Source organism: Callospermophilus lateralis, chromosome 1 (assembly GCF_048772815.1).
Source record: "Callospermophilus lateralis isolate mCalLat2 chromosome 1, mCalLat2.hap1, whole genome shotgun sequence".
Classification (NCBI taxonomy): Eukaryota; Metazoa; Chordata; class Mammalia; order Rodentia; family Sciuridae; genus Callospermophilus; species Callospermophilus lateralis.
Genome location: NC_135305.1, coordinates 66,627,053 through 66,639,849, shown reverse-complemented (window position 1 = coordinate 66,639,849; position 12,797 = coordinate 66,627,053). Strand labels below are relative to the sequence as shown.

General features: G+C 36.6%; 1 protein-coding gene across 1 annotated transcript in view; it reads left to right on the top strand.

The window, feature by feature from the left end:
* Elapor2 (endosome-lysosome associated apoptosis and autophagy regulator family member 2) overlaps window positions 1-12,797 on the top strand; it is a 152,134-nt gene that overhangs the window by 127,683 nt on the left and 11,654 nt on the right. Inside the window, exons 13-18 of the mRNA XM_076862582.2 lie at window positions 902-1,039; window positions 2,542-2,805; window positions 3,509-3,682; window positions 6,685-6,874; window positions 8,325-8,421; window positions 9,087-9,188. Coding sequence (XP_076718697.2) covers window positions 902-1,039; window positions 2,542-2,805; window positions 3,509-3,682; window positions 6,685-6,874; window positions 8,325-8,421; window positions 9,087-9,188 — 965 coding nt within the window. The remainder of the gene's footprint in view (window positions 1-901; window positions 1,040-2,541; window positions 2,806-3,508; window positions 3,683-6,684; window positions 6,875-8,324; window positions 8,422-9,086; window positions 9,189-12,797) is intronic.

The following is a 12,797-nucleotide window of genomic DNA, read 5'->3' as shown; positions in this document are numbered from 1 at the left end:
TTTTCTTATTAAATTTAACACATTTAGAAAAAGGACTTTACTATCCACATGTCATAATTTTGCCTGTTTCTTTTCCTACCCCTAGCTTGAGAAAAGTGACAATTCAAAACTCACCAAGACCTCAAATGGATTTTAGGAAATTGTTGGCTAAGATTTTAACATTACTTTTTTGGGGCAGTACTGGCAATTAAACCCAGAAGCATGTAACCACTGAGCAACACCCTCAGTGATTTTCGTTTTTTATTTTGAGGTAGGGTCTTGCTAAATTGCCAAGGATGATCTCATTTGTGAGCCTCCTGCCTCAGCCTCTCAAGTTGAGGGATTACATCTGTGCATCATGGCATCTGGCTTAACAGTACATTTAAATAGTGACTTCATAGATTTGCTCTGTTTTTGTTTGTGTTTTTCCTCAGCAACCCTTTATTAACTAGTTAATAGATCATTAACGACTTCCCCCATGATATACAAGATATGTGGAGATTTGAATGTTTTGTGATTACTAACTACTTAAATGGAGAGTAATTTATTCTGAAAAAAATATTGATTTTATAGCAGTGAAAGAAATTATTGATGTTCTTCAATACATCTATTTACCACAAATAACCAATAGGTCTTCATTTATTCTGGTGCTGTTTCCTTATTTCTTTAATCTGTTAGATGGTGCCAATGCCGAAATTCAAACTATTGTCTTTCAACTAGACTGTCAATAATCCTTACTTTGTTGTTATATCTACTCTATCATCTATGCTGCTGTCAAAATTAAAATGCAAATTTCCAGGCCCTATTCTAGACTTGCAGGAGCTCTGTGGATGAAACATAGCAGTCTTTATTTGTAAAGTATATTACATGTCTATTAATACTGAGTGTGTGCTTTATTTTATATTTTTTTCCACTCTTTTAGGATATTAATAGAAAAAGTACCAATGTGGTGGAATCATGGGGTGGAACCAAAGAAAAACAAGCATACACCCACATCATCTTCAAGAATGCCACATTTACATTTACATGGGCATTCCAGAGAACTAATCAAGGTCAAGATGTAAGTTCCAAACACTCTTTTTTAAAAAAAACAAAACATTAAGGTGGTGCCCCCTTGTGGAGATGCACACAAAGAGATCACGCAAATATGGATGAAAAAGACTTAGATTTTTATTCATGTGTAATCAGTCATCTGGCTAAGTAATGGATTGGTGTAAAAATGGGTAACTTATTTTATCTTTTGAGAGTAAGAATGTCTGAAATGTGATAACGATATTTCTTTGAATTATTCTGAATTCTGAACTAATTATAGTTGCTTAAAGCTTAAGAGAAAACCTAATTTTGTAGCTATTTAAAAACTTGTCTCTATTAAAGCTTTCTGAGATTTTGAGAAGGTTGGTAACTGTTTTCTTTGTCTGAATTATCTGGTGCTGTTTGATTTTTCTATGATGTTATCTCCTGGGGAATGTGTCAGTACACACAATTGGGTTAACACACAAGATCATTTTCTTTCTTTTATTTTCCCGCTAGATGGATCTCATTCCCCCGGCCCTAAGTAAATTCCATTGTGTGTTTTGATGGTAGTAGGACTGTTATTTTTTGTGGGTCTTCATATATATGACCTTAACAGGATGAGAACAAGATGAATATCTTGTTCAGAAGTGGCCTTACTGCTGTGGTGGCAAATGTAGTACATTTTCTGTCTTCCCTTGAGGCTTCCAGTGGGGAACCTATTCTCCAGATTTTACCTGATTCTACTTGTTCTTCAGGAGGGTTCTGATCACCATCTTGTGGGTCATGAACATGTGATGGGATCTTACTTCTTTCTTCACTTCTTTTCTATCTTTGCCCAGGTTCCCCCCCACCACCACCAAAAAAAAAAAAAAAAAAAAGAAAGAAAAAAATAGCCATTTGGATAAATATTATTCTACTAGAGCTAAGTTCACTGCTTGATAAAAACCAGACCATAATTAACCCAATATCACAAGATGGAAAATATAGTAAGATCCAGGATCTTGCTCCCTATTTCATATCCTTTCAGCAGAAATAAATATACCTTCATGAGCAAAAGCACTAGAGAAGAGAAGAAAAGCTGAAAGGAGTGATGTGATTTTATAGTATTACACAGCTAGTGTCTGAGTGGGGACAAGAGGTCCTAATCTTCCAGGATTTTCTGTTCCCTAGTCTATTGGTTTTCTACCCTACCTCAGTGTGTCACTAGATTTAGACTTAGACCTGAATAAACAATGATGAGAGAAAAGTTGCTCCTTTGCTAAAGTTCAGCAGTTCTTCCACACATAAAAGTCTATAAATATGCTTGAGTTTATACCAAATATGACACATCTCATGTCAATTGTGGTGAGACTCCAAGTTTCCAAATTCAAGATTTAGGATTTTTTAAAAAAGAAGAACCGAATAAGAGTGATATTAATTCATTGTCAATTACAAACTATTAGGTTGGAACACTCTACTTAGTTATTTTGGTGATATCAAAGTAAAATGTAATCTAGTTGTACAACTAAGCTCCAAGGCAGAGGTCATTACTTTCTGCTTTCTTTTTAGAATAGACGGTTCATCAATGACATGGTGAAGATCTATTCTATCATAGCCACTAATGCAGTTGATGGGGTGGCGTCTTCATGCCGTGCCTGTGCCCTTGGTTCTGAACAGTCGGGCTCATCGTGTGTCCCCTGCCCCCCAGGCCACTACATTGAGAAAGAAACCAACCAGTGCAAGGAGTGTCCACCTGACACCTACCTATCCATACATCAGGTCTATGGCAAGGAGGCTTGTATTCCCTGTGGGCCTGGGAGTAAAAGCACTCAGGTAAGTAGGCTATGTTTCGGTTATTCTCAGAAAAGCACATTTTAATAGGTCAACTCAAGAATCCCCCTTAATGTTTCTCTAGAAGTTATAACGTTGCTATTTATTCTGGGAAAAAAAGACGTTTTTAATTCCCTTTCCTGTTTGCTCTCTTTTTATGTTTATGCAGCACTGAATGCGTGCTATGAATGGGCTGGTTACTAAGAACTTAAAATATTAAGCAAAGAACTCAAATAAGAAATGTTTTCCAAAAAATGTTAGAATTGATTTCTTATGCATTATTAAGGTAGAGCACATAAAATACTTTTGTAGGTTGGCTGTAGGAATTATCTGAGATGTAGAAAGTGTATCTTACAACATTTAAAGTATAGGTTAATGTTATACTACAGATGGAAGTGAAAGTAGTTTTAAATTGGCATAACAGGAAATTTTTACTATTTCTTAAAGTACCTTCCTATAAGAAACTTATTTGAGAATAACTTTACTCTGACTTTAAAAGAATCTGAGGCCTCTAAACTTTGCCTAGAAAAATTTACAATGTAGAAATGTTCTGTATTAGGATGGTAAAATATAACAAAGACAAAATTACTGAAATAGTTTTAATACCTAGAACTTTTGAGGACACATTTTTAGTAATAGTTAATACTTTCTTTCTTTCAATATTGTTTTTTTTTGTGTGTGTGTGTTTTGTCCTCTTTAAACAAAGGATCACTCAGTTTGCTACAGCGACTGCTTTTTCTACCATGAAAAGGAAAATCAGAGTTTGCATTATGACTTCAGCAACCTCAGCAGCGTGGGTTCCTTAATGAATGGGCCCAGCTTCACCTCCAAAGGAACAAAATATTTCCATTTCTTCAATATCAGTTTATGTGGGCATGAGGTGAGTTTTAGATATCAAGAAGAGATGGAGCTCTATACTAGCTCTGATTAAGTTGATATTTTCTGTGTTGGTAAACCAGTAAAATCTCCCTAGGAACTAAAAACCAATGTCAGGAACTGAGCTTTGATTGCTTAAATCCTCTGCTCCCTCTTATCATATTTACAGCTTTCTTTACCAGGGTTGACATCATATGGTTCTCTGTCCATCAAAGCATTATTCAATTAGCTGAACCCCAAGACTTGGAGCTGTGGTGTAGCGCATTGAGAGTCTTTCTTTTTCTTTTTCCTGTTAAAATTGGGTGAGGCTTATCAAACCCCACCTTTCTTTTCAGGCAAGCAATTGTGATTTGAGAGTTTTATTCTTGCTTATTGTATTATGGTTCTCCAGAAAAACAGGAAAAAATTTATATGAGAAAGGATTTGTTAGGGGAATTGACTAATGTGAATATGGAGGCCAAGAAATCCCATGACAAGCTATGTCTAAGTTGGAGACCCTGGAATACTGGCAGCATGTCTGAGTCCTAGTCCAAAAAGTTCAAAACCAGGATGCCAGTGGTGTAATTCTCAATTGAGACTGAAGGCCTGAGAACCCCAGAGGTGGGTATGTGGTGGGAGTAGGGCTGCTGATGTGATCCCTAGAGTCCCAAAGCCAGGGAGCCTGAAGTTCCAATGTCCCGGGCAGGAGAAGTCAAGAGTCCCAGCTCCAGAAGTGAGAAGAAATTCTTTCCCTCTGCCTTTTTGTTCTATTTGGATCCCCAGCTAATTGAATGGTGCCCACTCACCTTGAGGTGCACCTTCCCAGTAGGTCCACTGACTTACACACCATTTCCTCCAGAATCACCCTCATAAACACTTGCAGAATTAATACTTTGCCAGTTCTCCAGGCTTTCCTTCAGCCAGTCAAGTTAACAAATCAACCAGCATGCTTATATTGTCAGTTTTGTGTCTTCAGAAGAAAAATGATCGTTAAGAGGAAGTTTTACAAAATAAAAAAGAGATATGCAGGGACAAACATCAATTGATAAGGTTGCCTCTGCTAATAATGGAATTTTTTTGTTGTTGTTGGAGGAAGCAGAAACTTAAGTGATACTTTTTTTTTTAGTGGTTCTACGTGTCCAATATTTTTATGGACACATGGAGTTGGTGCTGGGAAGAATGTATATGTATATACCATCAACAAAGTTGAGAATATAATAAGGCATTTCCTCCATGTCTCTTTCTATAGTAACTTCTAAATATTTTCTTCATTATGAAATGCTGTATCAAACTTGTTAAAAGGAAATAGAGATCTGATGAACACAGAAGTTTAAAAAAAAACAGATTTATACACTTTACATGATATGTATTTGTCCTTTCCTGACTTTACATGGAGAGATCCAACATACTTACTATATGGGTTAGTCACCCAATCTGTTCAATAAGTAAATTTATATTAAATACCTGTTGTATGTCAGATATTATATGAGGCACGGAATGAGGTTAATTCCATTATCTAACATATTTCCTAGTTTTATTCTACTGTCTCTTCTTCCATCTTCTCTCTTTTTTTTTTTTTCTTTTTTGGGGGTGGAGTGGGTACAAGGGATTGAGCTCAGGGGCACTTGACCACTGAGTTACATCCCAATCCCTATATTGTATTTTATTCAATGACAGGGTCTCATTGAATCACTTATCACCTCACTTTTGCTGAGCCTGACTTTAAACTTGCCATCCTCCTGCCTCAGCTTCCCAAACCGCTGGGATTATAGGCATGCGTCACCGTGCCTGGCTCTTTTTATTCTCACTCATTTTATTTTAGTCTTTCTTTTGTTTTCCCTTTCTTTCCTCAGTACTTTCTCTCTGCTCTTTTCTATTATTTTGTCTTGGTTTCAACAATTTAAGATTAGCAAAAAATATATGGAATCTTTATTGGGGTGAGAAGGATTTATAGAGGGAGAAAAATTTATATGTCATGATTGCAAGTTGCATTAGGAAAGAAAAATCTGTATACTTTATGTCTTTATTTTATTTTATTTTGGGGGGTACCAGGGATTGAACTCAGGGACAGTTGAGCACTAAGTCACATCCTTAGCCCTATTTTGTATTTCATTAGAGACAGGGTCTCATTGAGTTGCTTAGCGCCTGGCTAAATTGCTGAGGCTGGCTTTGAACTTTCGATCCTCCTGCCTCTTCCTCCCAAGCTGCTGGGATTACAGACTTGTGCCACCACACCTGGGTTTACTTTATGTCTTTCTGTGTACAGTCTATATATCTAAGATAAATGAGATAGTTTTCCTATTTTCTTTTTATATTTCTTTCTGGAAATTATGGAGCAAGCTATAGTTCTTTGCATTGGGACAGCAGTATATTTAAATATACTATGTTTAAACCATCTTTCAATTTTTACAAATAAATTTTACATTTTAGCTAATGTCTAAATAATTTTAAAAATTAACCTCTTATATTGTCTTCATTTTATAGTAAACAGATTCACATCACTGGATCTAAGAATAGGTGAATAAAGATACTTGCAGTAGGTGAATAAAGATACTGTTTAGAATTTGGACGTGCTGGGTTTTTCCTGTAATATGACTTTTAGGCTTTCTTTTTCAGCTTTTATATTATCTTTATGCCACACTCAGGCCTGTGAAGGAGAAGGCAAGGCAAGCCTTTTTCCTTGGCATTAAAACCTTTGCCAGCAGTTTGTTGGTCTCTTTGCATTCCTTCATATCCTGTGAACTGGACATTCATAGATGACTTAGTTATATGGCTTCCATCCAACATGAATGAAGAACAGTAGAGCTTGAATAACTGGAGTGGCTCTCAACCTGGGCTGAACATTTGCATTGCCTTGAGAGCTTTTAAAAAACACTAATGCCTGGGCTTTACCCCAGATCCCTTAAATCAGAATCTCTGTGATGAAGAGAGAGCCATGCTCTCCTAGAGCTCTCCTAGAGCAAGGCTAACTGAGATTCAGTTTAGAGACTGACTTTCAGTAAAACCTTTTGCGACTTTGTTTCCTAGGGGAAGAAGATGGCTCTCTGTACTAACAACATATCGGATTTCACAGTAAAGGAAATGGTGGCAGGATCAGATGATTACACCAACTTGGTAGGGGCTTTTGTGTGCCAGTCAACAATTATCCCTTCTGAAAGTAAGGGTTTCCGAGCAGCCTTGTCATCCCAATCCATCATTCTGGCAGACACATTTTTAGGTAAGTTCCCCATGGTTAATATATGCATGCATATATTTATTCTAAAATTATGGTAATGGTAATTTATTATGGCACTGGTGTTTACCACAAAAGATTAAGACAAACAGGTAACTCTAAATCATTATTTTGTAAAATGGTTTAAAAGCTTCTGTGTGTGGGATCTGATCAACCTCCCAGAGTACAAGATTCTGAATTTACATATTAACTCATATGATAAATCATGTTCTATGCCTTACATCAGATTCTCTAAGAGTTTAAAAAGCAAAATAATTTTTAAAATGAAAGTAAACAAAACAAAAAACCAAAGCAAGAACAGTAGACAAACATAATCTAAATCTAAATTATAGTATGTGCCACTAATATACATAATCTTTTCTGAGATCCAAAGTAAACTGGTAGCAAATGTGAGGTGCTGAGTTTCTCCCCATGTGCTCCAGGTATCTGGGTCCTGAAAGCTATAGGGACATTTTTAGAAGAAACCAGATTTGTAAGTAGTGATTCTTAGGAATCAAGTTCATTGAACTTGATTGAACCTCTGGGGTGAGGGTTTGGAATACAGCAAGTGCCATGAGTGGTTGTGATGTGCAGCGATATTTGAGAATCCGTGCTCTCTTCTTCATAGGCATGCAGCTTCAGATTCCAGGACAAGGCCCATCACTTGGCTTGCACTCATCACCAGAACTCTGTTAGAAGCAAAGATGCTGTTGATGCTGGCATTTCAGTTCTATCATCATTTTTCTTGCCTCTTATTAAAAAGTCTTGCTTTTCTGCTTATTAGATCAAGAACATTTTAGAGTTATTTTCTGGAAGTTATTAGTGTTCACATATGTTGTATAATATGTGTGTATTACAAATATATTTTACACATGTATATTATATTGAAGTGTATATATTTTGAAATGGCATATATCTTTCTGTGCTGTCCAGACTGGTCTTGAACTCCTGGGCTCAAGTGATCTTCCTGCCTCATTCTCTTGAGTAGCTGTGACTATAGATGTGTATTGCCGCAGCTGGCTGGGCACAGAAAATTTTACTTTGTCAAATATGTGTATATTGAACCATGATCAAGAAGCTATATTTGCAAAATAGCCTAGCATATTGACAAAACTCACCAGAGGATAACAATTTTAAAAGTAGATTTTTGAACTAATGGAACTGGAAAGTACTTTAGAGAGTATCTAGGTTACTTCATGCATTCAACAGATCCAAAAATAAGACCTAAGGAAGTTAAGTAACTTAAGTAAAATTGCAAGGCCAGGGAGTAGAATTTTTTCTCTTTTGGAATGTTTGGGAAGTTCCTTATTTTTACCAGGAATGCATTAATTTAATGCAGTATTTCTGGTGAAATGACAGTTACCAAAGTAAAGCTATTTGCTATTCAGATGTACAGAAATTAAATAAACCTAGTTTTCCCATATTGCTTAATAGTTTCTTTTTTAATGTCATCTAGGCGTAACAGTTGAAACCACATTGCAAAACATTAATATAAAAGAAGACATGTTCCCAGTTTCACCAAGCCAAATACCAGATGTGCATTTCTTTTATAAGTAAGTGAAGATACTGCTTTCCTTGACTATTCTTTATCAAAAGGAACGCATATATATCTCTATATATGGATTTTATTTCCCATTCTCTATTGTTAAGTTCCTGGGAAGATATATAATATCACCTCTGGGTGCCTAGCATGATAGCTTGAATTGAACAGATAATAAAAAAAACTGATCATTACGTGACTTAGTAAAAAGAAGGAAACTTGGAATATTTAAAAAGCCTTATGTGATTTCTCTCAAATACACACACACACACACACACACACACACACACACACACATAAATGTATATATTATATGTATACATACACACATATGCACTTTTAAATTAGGCAATAAGGACACTCTAGTTCATTGTCTAGGTAGTAATTCTAATTCACACATCAAAACATCAGCCTCAGTAGGTCTGAACCCTGTTCCCTTTAAGAACATTTTGATTATAATTTGATTAAAATTCTATAGCTTTACCAAACACCTTGATTATAGCTTTGTCACTTTACCTGGGAAAGTTGTCAACTTTGCATAGTCAAAATAAGTGACCTGAATTTATATTCTAAATTAGCAAACTTTAATACATTTTTCTTCTTCATAGAGCATGAGAATGATTATACACAAGATCTGTGTCACCTCTGTTTTTTAAAATACTATTTGCCTCATAATAGGTCTTCCACAACTACAACGTCCTGTATTAATGGCCGATCAACTGCTGTGAAAATGAGGTGTAATCCTACTAAACCTGGAGCGGGCGTGATTTCAGTCCCCAGGTATTCTTATTTATATGTGAATATTCCACATTTGTATTTTATAATATACACTTATTTTTAGAGGCAAAACCTAGAATCTTATTTTAAAACATTATTTATGAAAATAAAGCAGAAAGAGAACAAAGGTATCTGTAGGTTTTTGTTGAGGGATATCCTAAGCATGGGTGAAGAAGAAAGAATAGGTACCTGGTTGATATCAATATTTCCCTACCTCCTTAATGACATATCCTTATTCCATTTGCCTTGAATATCTAATTCTTTTGAAAGTTATTTAGGTACGATTAATTATACTGTGTCCTTGTATTTATTCTTAGTGTTTCATCTAAATTTCCTTGAGAGTTGGATTTAGTACAAGATTAACAACCAACTAGTTGGGTGATCTTGATTAAGTAATCTAACCTCCAAGTTATAGTTTCTTTCTCTGAAAGAGGATGGGACCAGGGTGGAGAGTTTGTAAGATTCATTTCCAGCTCCTCGGACTTCTGTTTAATGATAGGGGAATCACTGGTGAGTCTGGCCTACAGGATAAAATACAGTTCATTTCCCTGACTGACTGGCATTGAGGTAGCAGCACTCCACAGTCTAGATATGATTATACAGTTCACTTTGTGTGGGCACAGTAGGGGAGCATAAGCAATTTCCTGGGTTTAGAAAACTGTCAACTTAAGTAAAGGCTGCTTTCATGGTGTGAGGGACATTCAAATGTCTCTTGATTTTTATTTTTCACATTTATTGTTCAGTGTTTAGATTATTTTTCACATGTTTTGTTCAGTATATAGATTATTTCTAATCTTATTAGTATTAAGATATCTTTGGATCATAGTTCAACTTGCAGAGTCTTGTATTTTGAAAAAGAAAATGATTGATTTTTTTTTTGATAATTTCATAATAACCCCTGAGAAATTTTAGCTATTTTGTTTATGTCACATCAGGATTGGAAATTAGTGGTCTAAGCGTTGCTTCATTTTGTGTATCCTAAAAATAACTATAGTGGAAACACATTGTTTTTAGTTTCTTTGGGGGTATAAAGGCATACCAGCATTTACATCTCACCAACTGCATCTCTCTGGTTTTCACAGACCTATAAATTAATTATTCTTTTCACCTATTCAAGGTGATAGAAGAACGTGATGAGAGGAGTATAAAAGGTAATAAATGGCAGAGAAAGGAGCAGGGAGAGACAGATGCTCTGTAGCCTCAGAAGATCCTTCTGCAGCCTCTAAGCCAGAGTCCAGGCAGCAAACCACACTGTCTTTATGAAAAGATGTGTTCAGAGGGTACAGTGATAAAAGCTCAAGTCTTTCATCATTCTCTGATAGTCTGCCAGAAAGCCTGGAGTCCAGGTGCTCCTTCTATTTACTGTAGCACATCTGAGGTCCCTTTTGGACCTTGCAACTAACCTCTTGAGGTCTAGCCTCTGGGAGCCTAATTGGATGGCTTCTGAAGCCTCTGCTAGGTCTTTGATTCAAACAAATCATGCTCCTAAAGGATAGATCTCACCTTAAGAGAATTTATTACTCTGACTCTGCTAAGGTACGTCTTGATATTTTAATGTAATAACAAAAATAGTTTCAAAGGGTTAAATGAACTGAACTTTTCCTTGAGAGGAGAAAATCAGTTAAGTTTCTTTTCTCACCTCTGGCAATCTTTGCCACTTAGGGAACTTAACTGTCTTTGCCAGGGTTTTTCAATATCATCTGCAACAGAATACCTTAGGGTCTCTATTTTTAAAACTGATTTCTAGAACTTACAGAATGTCTGGAGGTTAACACAGGAATATTTTTAAAAACGCAAGGTGATTATGTTGCATATTAAAATTTGAGAATAATTTATCTTAACCTACATTTTTAGATATGGCTTTCCCCCCACCCCCAGAGACAGATTTTTGCTTCTTGGTTTTGTGAAAAACTGATTTAAAATGCCATGGTCTTCAGAGTAGAGTCTTCGCCGTATTTTGAGAGCTCTTTGTCTGAAGTTGTGATGCATCCTGATGTGTACAGACCATTCCTCTAGGGAACTGCTTAAATCCCACAGTCTAAATGTGCTGACCTCTAGTTTTTCCTTGAATCTATTTCCCATCAGGGCACAAGGGGGAGCTCAGGGACCAGAACATGAGAAACAGCAGCTTATCCTGAAATAATTGGATTTCTTTCTTTCTTTCATTCTTCTTCTTCTTCTTTTTTTTTTTTTTTTTTTTTTTTTTTTTAGCTTCAGGGCTGAATAAAGATTTCCTACAAACAGGTTTCTCGGGCTGCTTTTTAAGAGGTCTTATTTTGCACTTTTTTTTTTAAGCTTTAAGATCTCCAGGGAAGATTGAGAGATGCTAACTAGACCCCAGTCCTTGAGAAGCCTACTGTACTGACTAAGAAGTCTCAGAGGGAGACCTTGGTAGCTTGAAAATGATGCCATCCCCAGGAATTCTCCTTCTTGGGCAAGAATACTGGAAAATCAGGCCAAAGGATATTAACAGTAATAATGTTGGTTGAGATTTTGAATCTCAGTGGCCTAGGAAACTGTTGAAAGACCCTCAGCCCTTGAAAAATGAAAATGTCTTAATGCGGGGTGGAGAGAAAGGGAAATGTGGGCTTATTCTGGATGAGAAAAAGGGAATGTGTGTTTTTTCTGTGTGGCACATGAACTTCACAGGAGCAGCAAGTCATCTGGGCTGCCTACTCTTGTGCAATTGAAAACACCAACCTGTCTGTTTTGTCTGGCAAATGTATTTGGTTTCTAATTCCACAAAGTTTGTGGAGGGTGTGAGACATTTTAGTTGAAAATTTAGCGCCTGGAATCTGCCTTGTACAATCTGACAGCTGGAATGGACTTTTGAGTTTTTGTAGTGAAGTTTGCTCCTTGGGTAGAGAATATATTCCTATATAATAGACTATAAAGATCCCTAGATGAACCTCCAAGCTTCTTAAATAGATGTCTCTCCAGGCCTTCTAAATCTAAGTTATGATCTGAGGTGCATGGAGAAACCAAAGCCTCCTTTTTCATTAGGAGTAATGCAGACTTAAGTGTGTGTCCAAAAGACTCTAAAAATCATGAGTCCTGGGGATGCGGTTCAGTATAGAGTGCTTACCTGGCATGCAAGTGGCCCTGGGTTTAATCCCCTGTACCACCAACAGACAAACAAACAAAACATCCTATTCACAAAATCCTGAGAAATTATTGGAAGGTGAAAAGGTTGCAGGAAACACACTGGTTGAGAAGCAGCAAGCCGTCCTCGGAGGGAACTGCAAACTATTTTATCCTGGAGGGCCCAGAGGAAAACAAAACTCCACATTCTGAGCCCTGATCCACAGTTTCTCACAACATTGATAGGTCATTTGGCATCATTTAGACCCATCCTATCACTGCGGCTTTTTTCCTCTTTAAAAAAAAATTCCTACTCTATGGGGCTAAAGGCCTTGTACAGGGTCTTTAACATAAAGCATGCTCACAGAAACAGATAAGAAAAAAAGGGTCTTTTCACAGGCATCTGTTACATTTCTAGAAGGAGTAGTCAGACTCCTAGGGCATTTATTTACAATCCAAAAGGTAGGGTCCCATGGTTAATTAGGCTTCCTGGAGAAAGGCTGAAAGAGGGGAGGAGAACTGACCCTTTCT